Source organism: Oncorhynchus kisutch, linkage group LG29 (assembly GCF_002021735.2).
Source record: "Oncorhynchus kisutch isolate 150728-3 linkage group LG29, Okis_V2, whole genome shotgun sequence".
NCBI classification, from domain to species: Eukaryota; Metazoa; Chordata; class Actinopteri; order Salmoniformes; family Salmonidae; genus Oncorhynchus; species Oncorhynchus kisutch.
The window spans coordinates 34,304,477-34,330,140 of record NC_034202.2 but is presented as its reverse complement, the minus strand read 5'-3'; the positions used below and the strand labels follow the sequence as shown (position 1 = coordinate 34,330,140).

At 41.6% G+C, this 25,664-nt stretch overlaps 2 protein-coding genes across 5 annotated transcripts in view; both read left to right on the top strand.

Moving 5' to 3' along the window:
• Window positions 1-5,026, top strand: part of LOC109874290 (GRB10-interacting GYF protein 1-like) — a 30,814-nt gene extending 25,788 nt beyond the window's left edge. For 2 of the 3 annotated variants that reach the window (XM_020466142.2, XM_020466143.2), the window contains 3 exons: window positions 123-231; window positions 1,032-3,838; window positions 4,259-5,026. In XM_020466142.2, the coding sequence (XP_020321731.1) occupies window positions 123-231; window positions 1,032-1,099 (177 nt within the window). In that variant the 3' untranslated portion in view covers window positions 1,100-3,838; window positions 4,259-5,026. Of the gene's footprint in view, window positions 1-122; window positions 232-1,031; window positions 3,839-4,258 lie in introns of those variants that run through there. The other variant, XM_031808903.1, reaches the window with a different exon arrangement.
• Window positions 5,027-9,125: 4,099 nt separating this feature from the next.
• LOC109874245 (ephrin-B3-like) overlaps window positions 9,126-25,664 on the top strand; it is a 58,192-nt gene continuing 41,653 nt past the window's right edge. Inside the window, exons 1-4 of one of the 2 annotated variants that reach the window (XR_004206204.1) lie at window positions 9,126-10,187; window positions 15,689-15,933; window positions 16,421-16,542; window positions 19,106-19,941. Coding sequence is in view for 1 of the 2 variants with exons in the window: in XM_031809584.1 (XP_031665444.1) it covers window positions 10,066-10,187 (122 nt within the window). In the remaining variant the exon portion in view is untranslated. Of the gene's footprint in view, window positions 10,188-15,688; window positions 15,934-16,420; window positions 16,543-19,105; window positions 19,942-25,664 lie in introns of those variants that run through there. The other variant, XM_031809584.1, reaches the window with a different exon arrangement.

Sequence of the window (25,664 nt, the reverse complement as noted above, 5' to 3'; positions counted from 1 at the left end):
CACTCTTTTTATAATATCAGTCTATACTTTTCTAATGTTTGAGCACTTATTGGAATTTGCAAATACCCAATACATTGTCGGTAACCATGTTTTTCTCTCTCCTCCCTCTCTCATCTGTGTAGTCCATGTTCCAGGCAGCCCAGATGGGGAAGGGAGGAATGTATGACAGCCAAGCTGCAAAGATGAAGAAGAAACAGACCATGATGCTTCACTCCGACCCCAGTATCTTAGGTATGCGGACACTCAGTCAATAATACATACAGTATAATATTTATTAAATGTCTCACAGCACAGTGAAAAGTAAACTAAATGGAGTGAAGTATTGAATAGTTGATGTTTTTATATGCAGGTGTTAGAGTCTTATCAAAGAGTAATAACTGGAAGGACAGGCCAAGTTTATTCATCCCATTGGGTCGTATAGCTGCAAACACAAGATATGACGATACATATCTTGTATCGTTATATCGACACATCTAGACAGCCTATACATGTCTGTTGCTAGGCAGGAACTTAATTGGTTCCTCTCACTGGTGTAGTCATGGTCCTGCCTGATGCTAGAACCTTCATGTAGATGTGTAAAATAGGACTGTAGTAGCAGGGTCGCTAGGGTGTGCCCCTCTGGCCCGCCTCCAAGGTTTCTTCTCACTTCTGTTGACTTGACCTTGAGCCGAATTCCTTGCTCCTCCGTAGTTCTGCAGTTGGCCTGCCTTATCAAAAACGAACTGTTGCCCTTCGCCTCCCTCAGTAGCTTTCCATACTCATTCCATATTCACCCTTCATTGACACAGAACATAAATAGTTATCATACATGTAATGTAATCAGTAAGTTCGTTCTCAACTAGCCTACATGGTTAAATAAAGGTGAAATAAATGTTAAAATATATAGTGATATGTATGTATTAAGTTACTCTCCCATTTTGGGTTCTATCTACAGAATACCGTAAACTTCTGAAATGTACTTTCCAGATGTGAAAAGTAGTGGAATCCATGCTGGATGTGAATAGAAGTGAGCCATGGTGTTTCTCCTGCAGGATATTCATTCCTGGGCGCAGGGGACCGGATGAGCCTGGGCGAAATGGAAACAGTGGAAGATTATTGATCCACAGCATCTACCTGAATCCACCTGAGGCCTTATACCTGGCATACGAGACACACACACACACACACACACACACACACACACACACACACACACACACATACACACACATTCACAGACCGACATACGCACACACACTGACGAATGTGCACTGCTGAGCTACTTTGCCCCCTCTTGGATGAGGACCTTGTAAAGTACTGTTTTCTCCCTCGTCTCTCAGTGAGAGGGGCCGGTAGGGGTGTGCAGAGAGGAGTACCCTTCCGCACTTCTTACAGTTAAGCACCTTAAACTAAACTAATGCACTTTATTACATGGGGTTTCAATATTTGAAATTAAGTTTAGCCTGTTTTTTGTTTGTTGGTTTTAGGATGCAAAATGTGCATATATTATGTCTATGATATGAATATACACAAGTGGATGTGTGTGTGCAAACATACCCAAGTAAGGAACTGGAGGTTACATCTCTGATAATAATGGTGAGGGGTTGGGGGAGTGATGAGCATTTGGTTTAGAAAGTATATTCTTTTTTGAAAAGAGACACTGTTGTTTTTTAAACATTTTATATAAAATGTAAAGCTATAGCAAATTTGCATTTTAAGAAAAACTTGAATGTTTGCACTTACAAAAACAAACAAAAGTTGTTGTGGATAGTAGTGGAAGAAAAATATGTTTCTGAATGCTGGTGTCTGTGTGGTAGACTCAAAGCCTGCACACTTTTTATTGCTTACAGAGATGCATAAAAAGGCCATGTTTTTACTTTGTTCCATGGAACTTGTTTTTACTTTGAAGGATGTATGCAATTTGTGCCCATGTTAGATGTATGAGTGATGAGTAGCCAATGAATGTGTGCATGTTATTTTTGTACATGGGTTCTTTAAGCGAGAGTGGGAGTGGATAGGGCTCTTTTCATCCAATCTTTCACCAGCTCCTCATCCCCTAAATGACTTCACGATGGTCTGTGTTTCTGTCCAGTTACCTGAATGGCCACTCGTGTTCTGGCATTGGTGCTTCGCTGCCCTCATGCTCTTCTCTCGCGACGAGTCACGGGTATACAGGCTCTGATTCGCTGATTGAACTGTGAAAGCAAATGTCTTGTTTCAAGGCAGATTTCCGAGGTATATTTTACTGCAGTACAGGCCCTGTCTCTCAATCTCACTCTTGTTAAAAGAACCATAAATAGTTCTGTTTAATAATTCTCTTCCTTGTGGTTATGAAAGTTGGTAAGACCAGAGAAGTTCCTTGCATTTTTCAAGGGGATCTATTGCCTTTACCGACATGCCAGTGTTGAGGTCTTGCTTTCCTGTTTCCAGGTTGTTTTGCAAGCTATTGCCACTGCTTGTGTGAACCCTGGTTTTTATAGCTAGAGTCCTCTCTTTTGTTGCTTTTTGAATATCTTTGTCTGTTTAAAACAGTGGGAAAGTATTTGGACTTGATGATATGGAGCACTTTTGAGGCTGCTAAGCTTTTGTATTTTTATATTGGTTTTTTTTTTGCTTCTTGTAATTTCTTATATATCTAAAACAAAAACAAAAAAAACATTTAAATGAATGTATTCCAAAAACAGAACAGTGCAGTGAGATGAAGCCAGACTTTAAACAAATGGTAATGCGGAGAGTTGTGGGGATAAAGTATTAGAGTCCCTGAAGATGAGATACTGTAAATTTAAACTGAGGTGGACACCGCTGAACACACTGCCTACTGCTCTCTGAAGAACTTCTCGTAATAAGATGAAGACGTCTGTCCATCACCAAGCAATGTTGTCGTCCTCGATAGTCTCTGGATACAGCGGCAAATCCTTTCAAACATGATGGACTCATTACAAACCTAATATACCGAGGAAATGGCATGGAAAATGTAGCAGTAGTTTTTCAAAAGATGAATCTGTCTCCTTTTGATCTTTGAATGTCTGGGTTGCAACTTTATTAATTGTCTTCTTTCTCTAATTGCCTACAACTTGTGAAAATGGAGAGTTTGAAGATGCGGCCGGAGGAATGATCGGTACTTCATCTGCAAACTGAAACGGTCTTCGCTTTAACCATTTTTTTTTATTCATACAAGTCTGGATTATATTTTTTATTAAAAAAAAAAAAAATCAAGAGAAAAAGGGAGAATGGACAATTTGTTTTAGACTGGTGACAACTAATATGTGATTATCATTTGAATCCATGTGTTTCTCAAGAAGAGATCTGGAGATTTACGTGAGGAGATGGATAAAAAAATCTGACTCCTTTCACGCTTGTTCCTCAGGCCAGCCTCCTTGCCATAGCTGATCCCCCTCTGTACAACATACTGTGCAACATGTCTCATGGGGTTTGGTGGGCTGGGACCATGTGACTATAGGTTGCCAGTTTTAAATTATGGACATTTTAAAGAGATTCAACAAATGTTCAAAGAAATTAAAATATACTGGAGAGAACATATTTTTATAACGCAGGCCTCCAATTGGAACCTTTTGAAACCCAAAACTACTGGACAATGGACTGATGGGAGGGGGGGTCAAATTTGTTCATCTTCCACTTGTGCTTTTGTTGGTTTTAGTCACAGAACAGAGTGTAGGGAGATGGACAGGTTTGTGGACTATGAGATGCCCCTGTCTCCTTGTATTTACTCTTCTACTGGACACGGATTGCCTTTCCCTGGACATTCTCCACAAGAAAGGACCGCATTGAGGATGACCTTGACACAGATTCTTCGGTGTATCAGAACAATACTGCACTGACCTTCAGAGAGCCACAGAAGGCAAGTTGATGTGACCATCTGCTTTTAGGAAGGGGCTCACTGGGGGAAAATGTATATTCTTTGTTAGATGTACTTTTGCTGAATTTCTAGGTTACTGGCTACCTGAAGTTGCATGTAGGACAGGTAGAGGCACAGGGGAACTAGATAAATGATTTGACTAAAGATTATATTTAATAGCTTGCTGTACCAACAATGATAGTTATTCAGAGGAGAGTTGGGTAATTAATAGGTTCTTCAAGATGTGTCCGTTTAATGAGATTGGACATCTAGATATATCCTGGTGTCTGGACAAGCCGCTCTGTTCCTCATGCTATACCCAGGGGGGTCTGGGATTTAATATTAGTCTGATATTAATCTATTATGATCCCGGTTATAGCGTTTAATCATCCTTGTCCTAATAGTGCTGTCTTGTTTCTGCAGGCCAGGAGGATACCTCATGGACACTTGCCACCATCTCCATGCTTGGTCCATGTAGTGGCCCTTCTGCTGGATGACCAGCTGCAAATAGAGGTGTATCGTGGGCTAAGACGTGTGGCCTCTCATACCCTGAATGACTAGGCTGTTCTGGACCACAGCTGGACATGGGATTGTCTCTGAGAGGAGCAGACCGTAAAGGAGAGAGACTCCCAGACACAAGCTTTGTCCTGGACTGGACTAGACAGAGGAAGACTGAACCCAGCTGATGGAGGTCTCCACCAGGAGTTAAGACTCATGCACACATGCACTCACACACAGATCTGGTTGGCAAGTTTCAACTCCTGGATGTAAATAGTGAATGTTTCATTTGACTTTACTGGTTGTTGTGTAAGATTTTCTGACTCATTTGGTTTTACTTGCCTTAACTGGACAGAATAAAATCGCCCATGAGTGATATCCCCTCCCCACCACCCCTACGTAGTAATAGGTTTGACCTGGTGGAGTGTATGGAATGATGACTGGTTGGTTTGGGACATCCTAAATGAGTGAAGTAATGGGTATTCGTGAGAATGCTGTAAAAAGAGAGTGCTAAAACTATGAGAGGAATGTTTGTAAAATTGGTTTAAAGAAGTTTTGGGGAAATGGTTATTGCCTCTTCTTGCTACTTAAACACAGCAGAATTTTTAGATGGGGCTGGGCATTGTAAATAGTTTTTACTTTGAAGAGAAGTGTAACAGAATAAATAAACTAATGTGTGAAATGCAATATTAATGTGTCACATTCTCTACATATTGTTTTAAAGGGAAGACCGATCAACACATGTTGACCTTGCGCAGCGAGTTGCCGTCATATTGCATCTGACCACAGAAAATATTCTGTTCCTTTCCATGATTCCACATGTTGAATTGCCACCTTTTGTCAACACCCAGCAGGAGATCTACAGTGCAAGACGGATGTTCTTTGTTGGTCTGTCTTTCCTTTTTAACACTAAATCATGTATATCTGCCTGCAGTTTTACATGTTGCCCACATGGGGGCATGGTATGTTCAGTTTTATTGTCCTGTACTCCACACTCCTTTCTGCTTTCCCAATCATCAAACCACTGGAAATGAGCTGCTGAATTGTTACATTGTAAAGGAAAAGCATCTGATACAGCAGTGGTTACCAAACTGTGGGGCGCTACCTTTGTGTGTGTGTGTTTCATCAGTTCCTCTTGTCATGCCAGTCATTGCATACCTTAGAGCTATAACTTGTCAGAAATGTCCAGATCAACTAGCCCATGCCAGCAGGCAAGTTTTAAAAAATTGCCCATAGATATTGCTGTAATTATTTAGTCACTCATATCACATCAATACATGGTAAAATGTCCAAGACAATGTGCTTTAAACTGCAGTTTTCTTTGCACCCCATTACAAAATGTGTAGAATTGCAGGAAATAAGCTTTAAACCTGTAAAATTCTCTCCACCAAGAGGGGTGTGAACAGTGCTTGTGCTCTTAGAAATAGACGTAGCTCGTGTATGCGCAGGGGTGTGGCTGGATGTTCGCCAATACTTGAAGGGTGGCGCCAAGTGAAAAGGTTTGGGAACCCCTTGTCGTGATGTGTGTGTTGTCCTATATTTGTAATCCCAGCCCCCATCCCCGCAGGGGGTCTTTTGCCTTTTGGTAGGCCGTCATTGTAAATAAACATTTGTTCTTAACTGACTTGCCTCGTGAAAAAAAGACCGAATAACTGGTGGGGGAGCTAAAAGCTTGTTACTGCACATTGGTAATTTCATATGTAATCTCTCGTAGATCTACGTAAACATAACTAGTACTGTGGAACCTGTTGCCAGAATTTGATGTGGGGGATAACTAGCAGTAGTTCTGTTTTTTTGTCATTGGTTATTTGGACAAATCACATTTTCTTGGTTGTTAGCGTCTTTTGGAAGGGAAGGGGCATCCGGCCCGTAACTTGCAAAGAAAGATGGACCTCCTTGTGCCAATCTTTGTTCTAGAATTTCTTAATCGGTTCTCTTAACACATGTGTTCCCAGAACTTAATCAAGCAGCTGACCAATTACGTGAGACCTTACTTCTGGGTTAACCGAGATTAGCCATACTGCATCTGCCACAATATTTGGGACAAAATCTGTGACACATTTTCAGAAAGTTATGGTCAACATACCTGACCTTTAAGGTACATATCAGAGAGTGCTGTATGAAATGCTTTTAAAATGGAAACCTTGATGAATGTTTAACTTTTTGGCAAGTGGTTCTGAAGTGTCATGAAATTGTTTCAAATTATAAACTCGGCAAAAAAAGAAATGTCCCTTTATCAGGATCCTTTCAAAGAGAATTTGTAAAAATCTAAATAACTTAATTGTAAAGGGTTTAAACACGGTTTCCCATGCTTGTTCAATGAACCATAAACAATTAATGAACATGCACCTGTGGAATGGTCATTAAGACACTAACTGCTTACAGATGGTAGGCAATTAAGGTCACAGTTATGCAAACTTAGGACACTAAAGAGGCCTTTCTACTGACACTGGAAAAACACCAAAAGAATGATTCCCAGGGTCCCTGCTCATCTGCGTGAATGTGCCTTAGGCATGCTGCAAGGAGGCATGAGGACTGCAGATGTGGCCAGGGCAATAAATTGCAATGTCTACTGTGAGACACCTAAGACGGCGCTGCAGAGAGACAGGACGGAAAGCTGATTGTCCTCGCCGTGGCAGACCACGTGTAACAACACCTGCACAGGATCGGTACCCCTAAACATCACACCTGCGGGACATATACAGGATGGCAACAACAACTGCCCGAGTTACACCAGGAATGCACAATCCCTCCATCAGTGCTCAGACTGACGTGACCCTCCAGCATGACAATGCCACCAGCCATACTGCTCATTCTGTGTGTGATTTCCTGCAAAACAGGATTGTCAGTGTTCTGACATGGCCAGCGAAGAGCCCAGATCTCAATCCCATTGAGCACGTCTGGGACCTGTTGGATCGGAGGGTGAGGGCAGGGCCATTCCCTCCCCAGAAATGTCCAGGAACTTGCAGGTGCCTTGGTGGAAGAGTGGGGTAACATCTCACAGCCAGAACTGGCAAATCGGGTGCAGTCCATGAGGAGGAGATGCATTGCAGTACTTAATGCAGCTGGTCTCCACACCAGATACTGACTGTTACTTTTTGATTTTGACCCCCACTTTGTTCAAGGACACATTATTCCATTGTTCTTTTTTATGTCTCAGTTGTTGAAACTTGTTATGTTCATACAAATATTTACACATGTTAAGTTTGCTGAAAATAAATGAAAAGTATATATAATATAACCACCAGCTACAACTATTGTTTAAAAACCGCCCATATTGTGCCATTCCATTTACTGGGGCAGCTATGTTTTTTTCATTTATAACTTCGTGGATATAGGCACCAAATTGCACACACACACTGCTAGAGTTTTAAAAAGATTTGTAGATTCAGGTCCGTCACAGAATTCACTCATTAACCCCACAGAAATATTTTTCCAATAAGGCTGCCAAACAACTCAATGTGGTCTTATTGGCCAATTTCGCATGACCATACCTGTATGAAACATAATTGTAGTATGCCCAAAAATATCTTAATGTTAAGTGATGTAGAGTATGCAACCACATGAGCCAGGTTTGCCAGTTATAGAAGATTGCCACAATTCTGTGAATAATTTAATAATGTGCCCAAAGATCTGTCTGCATTTCTGAAGATGTTACCTCAATTCTCTGAATAATTTGACATCTTTATATCTGGTTCATGTGGTTGTGTATTCAACATCACTAGAAACATTAAGATGTTTTTGGGCATAAAACAATTACAATTCAAATGGGTAAGACCACGTTTAATTGTATGGTGGCCATATTAGAAAAAAAATGCTTCACAGTTACCCACCAGAGACATTTTTGGAACGCTGAGGTCAACAGAAATGACCTTTGACCTCTTTCCAATGATATTATTAAAGGGTTGAAGTGAGCAATAACTTGTTGTATACCGACCATTGTTTGTCATAGGGTAAAATCCCTATTGGAAAAATGTATGGGCTGGAGGGATGAGAATGATAACACATAGAAAGCTACCATAGCAGTGCAGCAATCACACATTTTCCAACTCTAGGGACATAGCCCTTCAAAAATCACTGGGACATGGTTAGCCCAAGTGAGCCCTCCACCCTTGTCATAATGGTGAAAGGAGGATAGAAATTGTAAATGATGGAAGTTCAGACTACTGTGTCCTATAGATTAGAGGGCATTTTTAATCTAGGAATGTGTGAAGATAATGGTCAATAGCTGCAACCTGGTCTCAGAGCATTGTGTACTATTATGTACATAAATTTGAGACCAAGTATGAAATGTTACATTTCATATGTATTTGTTTGTGGATGTCCAGAATCAATTTCGTTTTTGTTACACATTACAATTAATTTGTTACGAATTTGCAAAACGTATATTTTACAAATTCTGGTTAGGTGCCAAACATTAGCTATCTTGCAATGTTAGCTAGGCTAGGGGTTAAGTTTAGGATTTAGGTTAAAGGGTTAGCTAACATGCTATGTAGTTGCGAAGTAGTAAGTGGTTGAAAAGGTTAAGTAGCAAAAATTACAAAGTTGTCTGTGATGAGATTCAAACTTGTAACCTTTGGGTTGCTAGACTTTGTTATTATGCATACCCATCCAGCCCCACCAACCACCCTACTTTTGTTTTTCCTTAAGTAACCATCTGTCCTACATAACGTAACATATATCTTACTAAATGAAGGATATTGGATGTACGTACATAATAATACGAAATAGTCTGAGACCAGGTTGACAATAGAGCTACACTGGAACACACACATATAGGTTGGCATAGACCACTCCAGTCCATCCCTCCACCTTCTCCTAGCTGCTCTCTATCAGTGTGAACAATAGTACGATATTTTGAGTGCAGAGCGTTGGAGAAGGATGCAACGAACGCAAAGTGGTATTGTGAACAGGAGAAGAGACCAGAATAAGTTAACCGGGATGCATTATTTTTGAATGCGCCAATTTTCACACCGACACTTCGCCTGTCAATCAAGTTTGCTAGAAGAAGTTTAACCAATATTGTGCCATAAAAGATAACGGACGGATGGAAGGGTCTATTTTTGTCCGCTAAGACTCAAAGAGCTAAAATAATGGAGACAACTCTGAAAGCAATAACGCGTTAATAAGCATTCAAGTGATGCAGTGTTTATAAGATCACAGAGGACAGCCCATGATCAATTTGGGTCAGTGAATGCTCGTTTATATACCATAGTCCAATGTTGTTTGCGTGCAGAGGGAAATTGGAGCGACTAAGCCTGTGCATCTGGATGGCAAGGTAGTTTATGGCACTTTGCAAAATAATAGATAAACGCCCACTATCCAAATTATCCTTTCAAGGTAGCCTATTGGTAGGAATTTACACTGATAATCTGGACAATCGGTGCTTATTCATTTGGAGAGTGGGTGGACAGTGGCATTATCATCATGCAATGTCCCGTATTGCTGGACACGTTTCAAACCAGAAACCTACATGTGGCCGCTGATACACTTTAAACGCAAGACTAGAGAGGCCGACACATTGTATCCCCTCACACATTCCAACTACTGTGAGTGTTGTCTCTGGTTGATTGTTTTTGTTGTTGGAGTTTTTCCTTAGGTGTTTGCTGAAGTCACGCTATAGCTGTGCACTCCGAGGGATTTAGTGAACTTCGTTCGCTCTTTGTCTAACTCGATTCCCCGTCCCTTCTTTTTTCGGGGGTAAAACGACAGTAGAGAGCCAAGGAGCAGGAATGGCTTTCGCGTTTTGGGACGGCTGTAATGGTTTGGGATTTATTTGGATTTTTCTTGTGGATTTACTGGGAATAACTGCAAGTAACATGGAACCTATTTATTGGAATACATTGAACAAGAGGTAAGTGGTTAAACTTTAATTTCAAATAGGCTTGCATACCCTACTTTAGATTTGTCATACATTTTCCCCCAAAACACATTGCTGTCCGATTATGACTGACTGAATAGATAATGCAAAGGACACCGTTCCTTGACTGCCGATCAAAGCATGAAGAACTGTAGGTTATATTGGTGACATTGCATGCAGTCCGGCAGAGTGGCATTTGAAGACAGATATTAAACGCTTTACAATTACCACCTCATGGGGACCATACCACCACTCAATATCCAACTGTAGACTAGGCTAGCCTAGGCCTAGTTGTTGCTGGTGGAGATGAGTGGTGGTGTGGATACTGACTTCGTTGGAGAGGATTACGGTCGAGGAAGACTGTGCCTGGAGTTTACTGGCAACCGGTCCTATTCAACAGATCGGTGTTAAATATAGACCAGTGTAAAACCACAGCATACTCTTTCTGTCCATAGAGAGCAAGGAGATGGCAATGGGGTTGTTATGCGAGGGAATGCCTGTTTTTGGCAGACTGCTATTATGTCAGGGTTGCGTGAGAGAGGGGGTGGTCTTCACGCATGATTGCACCCTCATAAAAGGTCGCGTGCGTGTAGTCCGCTCGTTCGTTCCTCGATCCCCTCCCGCCTGTGCAAACTCATGCTACGGTTGGAATCCACCCGAAATCGACACTATAAAAGCCAGTGAGAACCTGGCCTGGATTTGTCCCACACTGTTCAAGCAAGTTCCTCTTTTATCAAAGCTCAGACTCTCACATATTCTGGTAAGCATGCGGTTATTCTGCATAAATTCATTTTAAGGTGTTGGGGGTTTAGCCCAATGCAAGTAGGGGTGTCCAGGTCATTGTCAATTGGCAACAAAATAGGAATTTCAACAGCTTAAATGCATGGATTTGGTGAACATTGAGATATAAGAGAGAAAATATTTTTCAGGTAACTTGCACCTTCACACCTGCCACAGCAGACACTTCCAGTACTCAATTACAATAGCTACTGTGGGTCTCTCTACAATAGAGCACATACATCTACAGTGTATTGCCAAAAACTACCATACCACTCAACTTCAACACACACACACACACACACACACACACACACACACACACACACACACACACACACACACACACACACACACACACACACACACACACACACACACACACACAGAGAGAGAGAGAGACACTTAACAGTAATTAGAATCGATAGAGCAGCTCTAAGTGGTAGTCTACTTTCTCTGTGTTGTCTGTTGCTGTCTCTTTTGTCTAGCCTCCATTCTCATCCTGTCCTGGTTGTTAAGTGTAAAAGTAAACAATTGTTTTATTAGTAATTTCACAGGCTTTTTCACCTCACCTGATAATTCTTTGTTAACCATGTTTAACCTTTTCACTGTTTGTATTTCACCTGTTATAATCTGTGCAAGTAAATACAACTAATTAGAATGTATAGATCAGCTAGAAGGGAATACAGTCTCTGTGCTCAACCCACCTCTGTTCTCTTTCCATCTGCCCTCTGTCACTTTCTCTGTCTTGTCTGTTACTGTCTCATGTAGGGTTGGGCGGTTATTTTATATATATATATACTGAACAAAAATATAAATGCAACATGCATCAATTTCAATGATTTTTATGGAGGTACAGTTCATGAGGAACTCAGTCAATTGAAATAAATTCATTAGGCCTAATCTATGGATTTCACATGACTGGCAGGAGGCCAGCCATGGCTGAGCCTGGGAGGGCATCGGCGCACCCACTTGGGAGCCAGGACCAACCAATCAGAATGAGTTTTTCCCCACAAAAGGGCTTTATTACTGACAGAAATACCCCTTAGTTTCATCAGCTGTCCGGGTGGCTGGTCTCAGATGATCCCGCAGGTGGAGAAGTCGGGTGTGGAGGTCCTAGGCTGGTGTCGTTACACGTGGGCTGCGGTTGTGAGGCCAGTTGGACCTACTGACAAATTCTGTAAAATGGCGTTGGAGGCGGCTTATAGTAGAGAAATTAACATTCAATTCTGTGGCAACAGCTCTGGTGGACATTCCGGCAGTCAGCATGCCAATTGCGCACTCCCTTAACATTGAGACATCTGTGGCATTGTGTTGTGTGACAAAATTGCACTCTTAAATGTGCAAATTGCACAATTTAAGGGTGGCCTTTTATTGTCCCCAGCACCTGTGTAATGATCATGCTGTTTAATAAGCTTCTTGATATGCAGCACATGTCAGATGGATGGATTATCTTGGAAAAGGAGAAATGCCACTAACAAAGATGTTAACAAATTTGTGCACAAAATTTGAGAGAAATAAGCTTTTTGTGCGAATGGCACATTTCTGATATCTTTTATTTCAGCTCAGGAAACATTGGGACCAAGAATTTACATATTGTGTTTATATTTTTTATTCAGTGTGTGTGTATACTATTTTTTTAAGCATTTTCTTTACACACAAAACCATTTAGGCAACATGGATCTTGATCCAGATGTCACTGCCAAAGAGACTGGCCTTAAGGCAACCTCAACGTTCAATATGCAGCTGGTTTTACAGCGGAGTTGCTCATTGGTTGTTGGAAATAACATTTATTTTCCATGACAACATGTGGAACCTCAAATAGAATGATAAAGTCAAAAACAAACATTTAGCTTTTAGATAGACAAGTTGTTTTATTTTTAGAAAATCTTTTTGAGGTTGAAATTACAGGATCTATTTAGTTTGAGAATTTAGTGAGTTAGGAACTTTTGACAGACTGGTTTTGTCTGGACAAAACCAAAACCACATACCAACGTGTTCTGTGGAGAAAAGGTTCCTGTATTTGGATAATTATTTTGATTGGAGTATAGCTTTTTGGGCCCCCCGAGTGGCGCAGCGGTCTAAGGCACTGCATCTCATCTCTTGTCTGGTGTCCCTACATCATATCCTACTCTCCTGTTGCTGTCTCTGTCTTGTCTGGTGTCCCTCCATCATATCCTACTCTTCTGTTGCAGTCTCTGTCTTGTCTGGTGTCCCTCCATCATATCCTACTCTCCTATTGCTGTCTCTGTCTTGTCTGGTGTCCCTCCATCATATCCTACTCTCCTGTTGCTGTCTCTGTCTTGTCTGTGTGGTGGGTGGGTGTGAGTGAGTGTGTGTGTGTGGGGTTAGGGATTGCAGGGGTCTTCTGACATCTAAAGCCGAGTCGTGTATGCTTGGTAAATGACTGTAAACAGTTCTGAGTGCAGTCTGTCATCGCTCCAGGGGAAGTTGTTGTACAACTCTCCCCCTCAAATGGGCATTAAAAATTCATCCTTCACAGGCTGCTCAATATTTAATGAATCGTCTGGTAATTGGCTGAGGATAAAAGCCTGCTTAACTGGGCTAAGCGTTTCAGATTAAAACATTTTAAAGATTGGGAAAAGAAAGGAAATACCGATACAGTGTCAGGAGACTGAGCTCTCTGCATCTTCACATGTTCATCCTTATTACCCCCTTCCACTGCCTTATATAGCCAGAGTGTTACATCCCCAGGTTAGGAGTGCGTGTGATTTGTGTATGAGAAAGGAGTAGGTGTGTGTTTATTTGCTTGTGTATTTTTTGTGTTTGTGCATGTTGTTCCCAGGGGTGTGGGTATCGTTGATGTTGGTCTGTGTGTGTGTGTGTATTCCCAATCAGTCACTCAGCATCTGACTCAGTTGGGGTGTTTAGGGGCGAGCAAGATGAAAGATCATTGTGTGAGCAAACACTTGAGTTGAGAGAGAATCGATGTGGTCGAGCGAGCAGAGGATGGGTCCCGTAAGCGCAGGCCAGCGTGGTGCACGCAAATTAAACTTGAGAGCTTGCGAGTATGACTTTGAGCGAACAGAACTACATTGTCGCACGCAATAAATTAATTGGAGAGCAGGGATATTTATTCCACTGACTACATGTCAAGACTCAAATGACTGCACTCACAAATACGCTGCATCCCCACACGGATGTCTCCTCCCCATTTAACCCCAATTTTCCAGTTTGCTGTCCAAAATCCACCTTGCGCTCGGAACTTCATTCTATCGTTTTATAACAGGAAAATTCTACCCAATGAACATAGCGTGTAGCAGTCAACTGAAACACAATTGGTCATGTTTTGGATCAATCACGAATGCTCTAACTGGATGTTTGTGTTTCCATAAGGTTAGGGTTAAACGTGCTACACATAGGATTTATTTTTTATTTTTGAATTGTAATTTCAGAAAATGTGCATAATATATCTGCAGTAATAATGGAGTGATAGTATTACTTACCCACCAGTGTTGTGATTTGCTGATATTTGCCTATTGATTTCTCCCCCCTGAGCAGCATCAAAATGGGTTCTGATTTTGTGGACTTTTGTTATCTAATGGAAATTGCTTTGTCATTTCCAAAACCTCTTTTTGAAGCTGGTGGACCCAAACCAAAACTTTGGGTTTTGGTCCACCAGCTTTAAACAGCTGTAAAAATGATTCTTTAAAAAAATATATATATATACTTTACAGCGATTTAGGTGATACAATAATTCCCTACAATATTCAGTGCTTGATCTCTCACAAAATCTGACTTTGAGCAAACAGTGTAGAGTTTTTGCAACCAGGAAATGACAGAGCGATTCCACTAGATAACACAGCCATAAAGTAAAAACAACTTTCCCATTTTGACAACAGATGCCACTCCGGTGGGAGAAATCAATAGGCAAATATCACAGCCAATCACAACACTGGCAGATAAGTCATATTGTTAAACACTACAGTTCCAATATTACTGCAGATATATTATTGACATTTTTGGAAATTAGAATGCACAAATGAATTTTTAAAAATTGTAACACCTTTATGTTTAAAATCAGATAAAATAGGCAGGGTTAATGACTTTGGCTGTGGTAACTAGTGACCACCTATTTTTGAGCACAGAAGAGGAAAGGGTGAACGATGGCTGTCAATAAAGAGGTAAGTTTGATCGTTTTTCAGTAGAGAAACTAAAAAATAAACTAGCTTAGCTAATCAACTATCATTTCAAAATTGAAGTAGGTAGTTATTTGGTATTCTGTTTTAAAAGCAGGTTATTAGGTTAACGATAGTAGGTAGGAAGATAACTAGCTAACCATCTAACTAACGTTTAACTCTGTGGTTTAACCAAAGATGGTTTTGTTTTCTATACCGTCTCTGGTTTAACTAAGAGCATTGTAAGTCAACGAGGGGTTTAGTAGAGGAAGAGGACTTGGGAGAATAGTATGACTGGGAAGGAGTGGCAGAAGAGTGGGGAGAGGCATGGTGTGAACAGACCACTGAAGTATAAGAACAGACATTGAGGACTCACGGTGGAAGAGGGCTATGATTGAGGAGGGGAAGTCGAGAGGTCAGGCCCCGAACCAAATAATAGCTAATATTGTAAAATGCTAAGCGCATACTTTAAAATTATTGAATAGATTTGATCACTTTTAATCTGTCAGTTTTTGTGCAGTTACAATAAATGGGAATGATGTCAAAAACAATTCTCTCTCCATACCTCTTTCCATGCAGGTCCACTGTCACTAATATGTGGTGGTGAAGTCCCAATGGGCACAGACGTCAATTCAACGTCTATTCCCGGTTGGTTCAGCGTAATTTAATTGAAATGACGTGGAAACAACATTGATTAAACCAGTGTGTGCCAAGTGGGGTTGTTCTTTGCTCAGCTGACAGACCAGAGATACAGGAGCCCATTCGGTTCCAAGTTGCTTACCTTGGCTCTCCTCTACGTACAGCACTCTGGGGACTTCCAGCAGGTAACTATGACATCCACTAATCACTCCCGTAACTTAATCATTAATGGTACTGAGACTTCCTCGAATTTCTTTGAAACTGTATGAAGGCATTGTGCATAGGACATTTGTCACATAGATAGGATGATGACCAGATGGTTCTATTCGGAGGATGGGTATACTGAATGTATGTGATAGTCACTGCTAAATAATATATGTAGTGTAAATGGGGGATAAAGTGAACCTATAGGAGGATAGCTCTCTACGAGGAGGGTTGGGAATGAAATGACAGCAGGCTGTTCAATACTGAGCCATACTGACTGACGTGTCGTGGATTGGTACAGTTTGGCCCAATCCAGTCCCAAATCACTTATTTGGTGAAATTATTATCCATAGTTGCCTCTTTTGATACAGCCACAGCAGTCATAAAATGGACTGTTGCCTTGAGCTCCAATTGAACTCTGTCTATGACATTTCCCAACCTTTTATTTTCTTTTCTCTCTCACTCCAGTTGTTCTCAGGAGACGGGTCAGTGTGCGTAGAGAGAACATGTTTGACCAGGTGGAGTCAGGCTTCTACTTCATCACCCTGGACCACCACACCAACGAGGCAGAGGACATCAACTTTGGACCAGTGAGTCACCAACTCATCTTATGCCTTACACAACATTAGGAACACCTGCTCTTTCCATGACAAACAGGTGAAGTCGGAAGTTTACATACACTTAGGTTGGAGTCATTAAAACTCGTTTTTCAACCACTCCACAAATTTCTTGTTAACAAACTATAGTTTTGGCAAGTCGGTTAGGACATCTACTTTGTGCGTGACACAAGTAATTTTTCCAACAATTGTTTACAGACAGATTATTTCACTTATAACAACGGTATCATAATTCAAGTTGGTCAGAAGTTTACATACACTAAGTTGACTGTGCCTTTAAACAGCTTGGAAAATTCCAGAAAATGATGTCATGGCTGTAGAAGCTTCTGATTGGCTAATTTACATCATTTGAGTCAATTGGAGGTGTACCTATGGATGTATTTCAAGGCTTACCTTCAAACTCGGTGCCTCTTTGCTTGACATCATGGGAAAATCAAAAGAAATTAGCCAAGACCTCAGAAATAAATTGTAGACCTCCACGAGTCTGGTTCATCCTTGGGAGCAATTTCCAAAACCCTGAAGGTACCACGTCCATCTGTACAAAGAATAGTACGCAAGTATAAACACCGTGGGACCGCGCTGCCGTCAAACCATTCAGGACGGAGACGCGTTCAGTCTCCTAGAGATGAACGTACTTTGGTGCGAAAAGTGCAAATCAATCCCAGAACAACAGCAAAGGACCTTGTGAAGATGCTGGAGGAAATGGGTACAAAAGTATCTATATCCACAGTAAAACAAGTACTATATCTCCATAACCTGAAAGGCCGCTCAGCAAGGAAGAAGCCACTGCTCGAAAACCGCCATAAGAAAGCCAGACTACAGTTTGCAACTGCACATGGGGGGGGACAAAGATCGTACTTTTTGGAGAAATGTCCTCTGGTCTGATGAAACAAAAATAGAACTAGTTGGTCATAATGAGCATTGTTATGTTTGGAGGAAAAAGGGTGAGGCTTGCAAGCCGAAGAACACCATCCTAACCGTGAAGCACAGGGATGGCAGCATCATGTTGTGGGGGTGCTTTGCCGCAGGAGGGACTGGTGCATTTCACAAAATAGATGCCATCATGAGGTAGGAAAATTGTGGATATATTGAAGCAACATCTCAAGACATCTGTCAGGAAGTTAAAGCTTGGTCGCAAATGTGTCTTCCAAATGGACAATGACCCCAAGCATACTTCCAAAGTTGTGGCAAAATGGCTTAAGTACAACAAAGTCAAGGTATTGGAGTGGCCATCAGAAAGCCCTGACCTCAATCCTGTAGAAAATTTGTTTGCAGAACTGAAAAACATGTGTGAGCAAGGAGGCCAACAAACCTGACTCAGTTATACCAGCTCTGTCAGGAGGAACAGGCCAAAATTCACCCAACTTATTGTGGGAAGGCTACCCAAAACGTTTGACCCAAGTTAAACAATTTAAAGGCAATGCTACCAAATGAGTGGTTGTAAACTTCTGACCCACTGGGAATGTGATGAAATAAATAAAAGCTGAAATAAATCATTCTCTCTACTATTATTCTGACATTTCACATTCTTAAAATAAAGTGGTGATCCTAACTGACCTAAGACAGGCATTTCTTACTAGGATTAAATGTCAGGAATTGTGAAAAACAGAGTTTAAATGTATTTGGCTAAGGTGTATGTAAACTTCAGACTTCAACTGTATACTGACCAGGTGAAAGCTCTGATCCCTTGTTGATGTCGCTTATTAAATCCACTTCAATCAGTGTAGATGAAGAGGAGACAGGTTAAAGAAGGATTTTTAAGCCTTGAGACAATTGAGACATTTATTTTATTTTTAGTTCACCTTTTATTTAACCAGGTAGGCCAGTTGAGAACATGTTCTCATTTACAACTTCGACCTGGCCAAGATAAAGCAAAGCAGTGCAACAAAATCAACACAGCGTTACAAATGGGATAAACACACATACAGTCAATAACACAATAGAAAAGTTTATGTACGGTGTGTGCAAACTTCCGAGAACTTCAGAGACATGGATTGTGTATGTGTGCCATTGAGGGTGAATGGGCAAGACAAAAGATTTTAATGCTTTTTAATGGGGTATGGTAGTAGGTGCCAGGTGCACCATTTCAGTGTAAGAACTGCAACGCTGCTGGGTTTTTCACACTCAACAGCTTCCTGTGTGTATCAAGAATTGTCCACCACCCAAAAAACATCCAACCAACTGTGGGAAGCATTGGATTAAACATGAGCCAGCATCCCTGCGGAACACTTCGACACCTTGTAGAGTCCATGTCTCGACGAATTGAGGCTGTTCTGAGGGCAAAAGGAGGTGCAACTCAATATTAGGAAGGTGTTCCTAATGTTCTAAAACCCCATTGGAAGAGACGACCCAAGGGTTCCTCGCCTCAGATCTCCTCCAATGGCTCTTCAGAAGGATGCGAGTAGAGAGGAAGTGAGGAGATGAGCAGGGATGGACGAGGACAGAGCTCATGTCATTGTTTTAGGTAGAATCTTATGTTGAATGATACATTTATTATCTGTTTGCACTTATCTTTGTTCTTGTGCTCTTTTCACAGATGGCTCTGGCTTGCTGATAACATCTGATCTGATGAGACTCCCGATGCGATTTGTCTCCTGTGTTACTGACTGGATTCAATAAAACTTCATTTGAGATTCTGTAATTGATAGACAATGGTAGTTCGCAATCAGACAATTACTATAAAACAAATCTGTTTTCCTCAGTTCAATGTTTGGTGAATGCATGGCATTGTTTGGTTCTCAGTCCTCCTTTTGAATGCTGTGTGTACTGATTCAGTTCTAAATGACCTTTGAGTCCATCCTCGCCTCTTCCATTACTGCAATGGATTGTCCGGTCTGCTGAGAGGGTCATTGGCTACCACCTGCTCTCCATCGCGGTACTGCATAACTCCAAGGCATGGAAGCATGCAGGAAAGATCATCGCTGACCTCTTCCACCCCCTCTGGCAAACGGTTCAGGTCAATCACGATCAAAATCTCCCACCACCTGAACCATTTCTTCCCCTGCGCTGTGGCCCTCACCAACCGGCCACCTGGTTCACAATGATCCTTTTATCCGCATGGACTTTGCACTATTCATCCACCGACTATGCACCCTGCACTATTCATCCACCGACTATGCACCCTGCACTATTCATCCCAGACCTGCACGACTCTTACATGCATCATTTAGGATGTAGCTTATAGTTCAGTCTAGTTTTTTAGCTTAGTGTTCATACTGTATGTGGATCTGTGGAAATTCTGTGTGTATAATGTCTTCATATTATGTTTATCATCTGTCTCTATGTTCTGTTTATTGTGGTAGCACCATTTCACAGTTTGAGGAAGCACATATTCACCATAAAACAATTATAATAAAGCATTCTGTGCATCTAGCATTGCATTTGCAGACGTATGTAAGATAGCCTACTAATCCTAATGTGATGAGTAGATAGTCATAATTTAGGCTAATAATGTAACAAAAACTACTGTACAATGCGTGGCGTATAGTAGGCTTAGGCTTTATCAGATACATTTCTTCTCTTGTTTTCATAAACAAATTTCATGCAATTCTACTACACTTGATATGAGACATTAGAATAATATTTTTTAAGACAAAAAATACAGGGTAGTATAGGCCTATAGGCTACTGCTGACACTGACAAACAGATCAATAAAAACAACCTTGTCTGCAACCATCTAATCTACAGTAGGCCTATGAAAATGGGAAACCAATTTTACAGGCCTACCGTTTGGAAAGCAAATACCTACTGCTGAAAAGAATGCTAATCTGTCTGTAGAGGATTAAAAAAATATTCTCAACAGCTTTTGAGCGATTTTGGTTGAACAGCACTGTTTTTCAAAGTAGCTTATCTTGAGATATTGGCAAGAGCGCATTGGTCATCACCGGTGAGTAGCCTATGCTTCATCTTCATCATTGGGTGAGTCAGTGTCACTAGACCGTTTATTTTGTAGCCTAAAATAACACCTACGTGAGAATGCTATTCATTGACTACAGTTCAGCGTTCAACACCGTAGTGCCCTCAAAGCTCATCACTAAGCTAAGGACCCTGGGACTAAACACCTCCCTCTGCAATTGGATCCTAGACTTTCTGCCAGGCTGCCCCCAGGTGGTAAGGGTAGGTAACAACACATCTGCCCTTGCTGATCCCCTCAGGGGTGCGTGCTCAGTCCCCTCCTGTACTACCTGTTCACCCATGACTGCATGGCCAGGCACGACTCCCAACGCCATTATTAAGTTTGCCGACGACACAACAGTGGTAGGCCTGATCACCGACAACGATGAAACATCCGATATGGAGGAGGTCAGAGACCTGGCCGTGTGGTGCCAGGATAACAACCCATCCCTCAATGTGATCAAGACAAAGGAGATGATTGTGGACTACGGAAAAAGTAAGACTGAGCATGCCCCCATTCTCATCGACGGGGCTGTAGTGGAGCAGGTTGGGAGCGTCAAGTTCCTTGGTGTCCACATCACCCAACAAACTATCATGGTCCAAACTAGGGTTGCAAAGGGTCAGAAATTTTCCACAGGAAGTTAAGCCTGGGAATTTGGGGAAGTTTGCTTAAATTCATCAAAAACTTTAGCTTATAACAGTGAACCTTTTTGTGGGATACACAAGGCAATTCTAGGTCTTGTGGAATAAACTCCCCAATTCAATGGAATTGCAACCATCTGCATGCACAGTGCATTCTAACATCACATGTCCAGTGCACTCTGCCATCACATGTACAGCTGAGTCTCAAGATCTTGCACACTAATGAGATGCTATTGAGCCCACACTTCTACACTGTCTGAGCCAAGGACTACAAGCTTTCTGGTAAGTTTTGATTACAATACTGGGTGGGGTGAATATATTTTATACGACATATATTACTTTTTGTTAACTAGTAAATAGTCGCCTACAGCAAAGTGTGTTTAAATCATTTCTAAGTTGTTAACAATTTCTGCTAGTTAGTTTTTGATACCATGTGGGTTTTAGCTTGCTTGAGCCTGCTAACTGAGGAGTTTTATCAATTCACCTGTTTGCATACGTTTCATTTTAATATATTTATCTTACAAAGGAGTTGTTTAATCTAACTGCTTAACTATTTATCTGTACATGGAATTGTATTCTGTTTTTTTCTTTACATTTTTTATTCTTCTAATCTTTACAGGAAAATGCCACGGCCACCCTAGTCATAGACTGTTCTCTCTGCTACCGCACGGGAAGGGGTACCGGAGTACCAAGTCTATGCCCAACAGGCTTCTTAACAGCTTCTACCCCAAGCCCCCAACTGCTGCTGCACTCTGTTTATTATCTATGCATAGTCACTTTAACTCTAACTACATATGTAACAGTATAACTTTAGACCGCCCCCTCGCCCATACCCGGACGCGAACCAGGGACCTCTGCACACGTCAACAACAGTCACCCACGAAGCATCGTTACCCATCGCTCCACAAAAGCCGCGGCCCTTGCAGAGCAAGGGGAACCACTACTTAAAGGTCTAAGAGCAAGTGACGCCACCGATTGAAACGCTATTTAGCGCGCACCGCTAACTAAGCTAGCCGATTCACATCCGTTACACATATACTGTACATATTACCTCAATTACCTCGACTAACCTGTGTCACCACACATTGACTCTGTACCGGTACCCCCTGTATATAGCCTAGCTACTGTTATTTTACTGCTGCTCTTTAATTATTTGTTATTTATATTTTACATTTTTAAATAAATTTTTTACTGAACACTTTTTCTTAAAACTGCATTGTTGGTTAAGGGCTTGTTAGTAAGCATTTCACTGTAAGGGATACACCTGTTGTATTTGGCACATGTGACAAATACAATTTGATTTGATTTATACTATATACACTGAGTGTACAAAACATTAATAACAACTTCCTAATATTAAGTTAAATATATATTTTTATCGCCCATCTTCACACAATACCCCATGACAAAGTGGAAACATGTTTTTTTTTAAACATCTTTTCACATTTATTGAAAATTAAATACAGAAATATCTCATTCACACCCCTGAGTCAAAACATGTTAGAATCACCTTTGGCAGCAATTACAGCTGTGAGTCTATCTGGGTAAATCTTTAAGAGCTTTGCACACCTTGATTGTACAATATTTACACATGATTCTTTTTAGAATTCTTCATGCTCTGCCAAGTTGGTTGTTGATCATTGCTAGACAGCCATTTTCAAATCTTGCCATAGGTTTTCAAGACGATTTAAGTCAAACTGTATCTAGGCCACTCGGGAACATTCAACGTCGTCTTGGTAAGCAACTCCAGTGTAGATTTAGTCTTGTGTTTTAGGTTGTTGTTCCCTGCTGAAGGGGAATTTGTCACCCAGTGTATGTTGGAAAGCAGACTGGACCAGGTTTCCTCTAGGATTTTGCCTGTGCTTAGCTATATTCCATTTATTTGTATCCTAAAAAAAACTCCCTAGTCCTTGCCGATGACAAGAATACCCTTAACATGATGCAGCCAACACCATGCTTGAAAATATGAAGAGTGGTACTCAAACGTAACATTTTGTATTTCTGGACATAAAGTTAATTTATTTCCCACATTTTTTACAGTTGTACTTTAGTGCCTTATTGCAAACAGGATGTATGTTTTGTAATACTTTTATTCTGTACAAGCTTGCTTCTTTTCACTCTGACATTTCAGGTAGTATCGTGGAGTAACTACAATGTTGTTGATCCATCCTTAGTTTTTTCCTATCACAGCCATTAAACTCTGCAACTGTTTTAAAGTCAACATTGGTCTCATGGTGACATCCCTGAGCAGTTTCCTTCCTCTCTGGCAACTGAGTTAGGAAAGATGCCTGTATCTTTGTAGTGACTGGGTGTATTGATACACCATACAAAGTGTAATTAATAACTTCACCATGCTCAAAGGGATATTCAATTTCTGCTATTTTTTTAAAACCCATCTACCAATAGGTTCCCCTTTTTGCGAGGCATTGGAAAACGCCCCTGGTCTTTGTTTTAATCTGTGTTTGAAATGCACTGCTTGACACAGGGACCTTACATACAGTATACAGTTGAAGTCTGAAGTTTATATACACCTTAGCCAAATACATTGAAACTCCGTTTTTCACAATTCCTGACATTTAATCCAAGTAGAAATTCCCTGTCTTAGGTCAGTTAGGATCACCACTTTATTTTAAGAATGTGAAATGTCAGAATAATAGTAGAAATAATGATTTATTTCAGCTTTTATTTCTTTCATCACATTCCCAGTGGGTCAAAAGTTTAAACACATGTGTACTCAATTAGTATTTGCTAGCGATGCCTTTAAATTGGTTAACTTGGGACAAACGTTTCGGGTAGCCTTCCGCAAGCTTCCCACAATAAGTTGGGTGAATTTTGGCCCATTCCGCCTGACAGAACTGGTATAACTGAGTCAGGTTTGTAGACCTCCTTGCTCACACACGCTTTTTCAGTTCTGCCCACAAATCTTCTATTGGATTGAGGTCAGGGCTTTGTGATGGCCACTCCAATACCTTGACATTGCCATTTTGCCACAACTTTTTTTTTTTTTCACCTTTATTTAACCAGGTAGGCTAGTTGAGAACAAGTTCTCATTTGCAACTGCGACCTGGCCAAGATAAAGCATAGCAGTGTGAACAGACAACACAGAGTTACACATGGAGTAAACAATTAACAAGTCAATAATAATAGTCAATAATAAAAAAGGGGAGTCTATATACATTGTGTGCAAAAGGCATGAGGAGGTAGGCAAATAATTACAATTTTGCAGATTAACACTGGAGTGATAAATGATCAGATGGACATGTACAGGTAGAGATATTGGTGTGCAAAAGAGCAGAAAAGTAAATAAATAAAAACAGTATGGGGATGAGGTAGGTGAAAATGGGTGGGCTATTTACCAATGCTTGGGGTCATTGTCCATTTGGAAGACCCATTTGCGACCAAGCTTTAACTTCCTGACTGATGTCTTGAGATGTTGCTTCAATATATCTACATAATAGTTTTCCTCCCTTCCTCCCTTATCTATTTTGTGAAGTGCACCAGTCCCTCCTTCAGCAAAGCACCCCCAGAACAAGATGCTGCCACCCCCGTGCTTCATGGTTGGGATGGTGTTCTTCAGCTTGCAAGCCTCCCCATTTTTCCTCCAAACATAACAATGCTCATTATGGCCAAAGAGTTCTATTTTTGTTTCATCAGAGCAGAGGACATTTCTCCAAAAAATACGATCTTTGTCCCCATGTGCAGTGGCAAACCGTGGCTTTTTTATGGCAGATTTCGAGCAGTGGCTTCTTCCTTGCTGAGCGGCCTTTCAGGTTTTGTCGATTTAGGACTCATTTTACTGTGGATATAGATACTTTTGTACCTGAGCCACACGGGGTGGGTGCTGGAGCTAGCGGTCGAGCAGCGGAGAGGGCCAGAGCCTGTGTGGGAGTCGATAGAGGAAGATAATGAGAGATACCGGAAAGAGGTTTTGGCAAGGAGTATGCTGCAGCGCAGGCGCGCTGAAGAGCGCCTTCTCAGCCTGGCACCATCTGTGCCAGCTCTACACACCAAGTCTCCAGTGCGCCTCCACAGCCCAGTACGTCCTGTGCTAGCTCCCCGCACTCACCGTGCGGAGTGTGTCATCGTTCCGGTACAATTTGTGCCGCCTCTTCGAACCAGGTCTTCAGTGCGCCTCCACAGCCCAGTACGTCCTGTGCTAGCTCCCCGCATTCACCGTGCGGTGGTTGTCAGCTGTTCGGTACCAGTTGTGCCGGCTCCACGCACCAGGTCTCCAGTACATCTCCCCAGTCCAGTACATCATGTGCCTGCTCCTCGCACTTGCCCTGAAGTGTGTGTCACCAGTCCGGTACCACCTGTGCCGGCTCCACGCACTAGGCCTCCAGTGTGCCTTCCCAGTCCAGTACGTCCTGTGTCTCCTCCTCACACTTGCCCTGAAGTGCGTATCACCAGTCCGGTGCCACCTGTGCCGGCTCCACTCACCAGGCTTCCGGCGACGGTCCCCAGTCCGGAACCTCCGGCGACGGTTCACGGTCCGGGAACCTTCTGCGACGGTCTACGGTTCGGAACCTCCTACGATGGTCCACGGTCCATTGAATCCA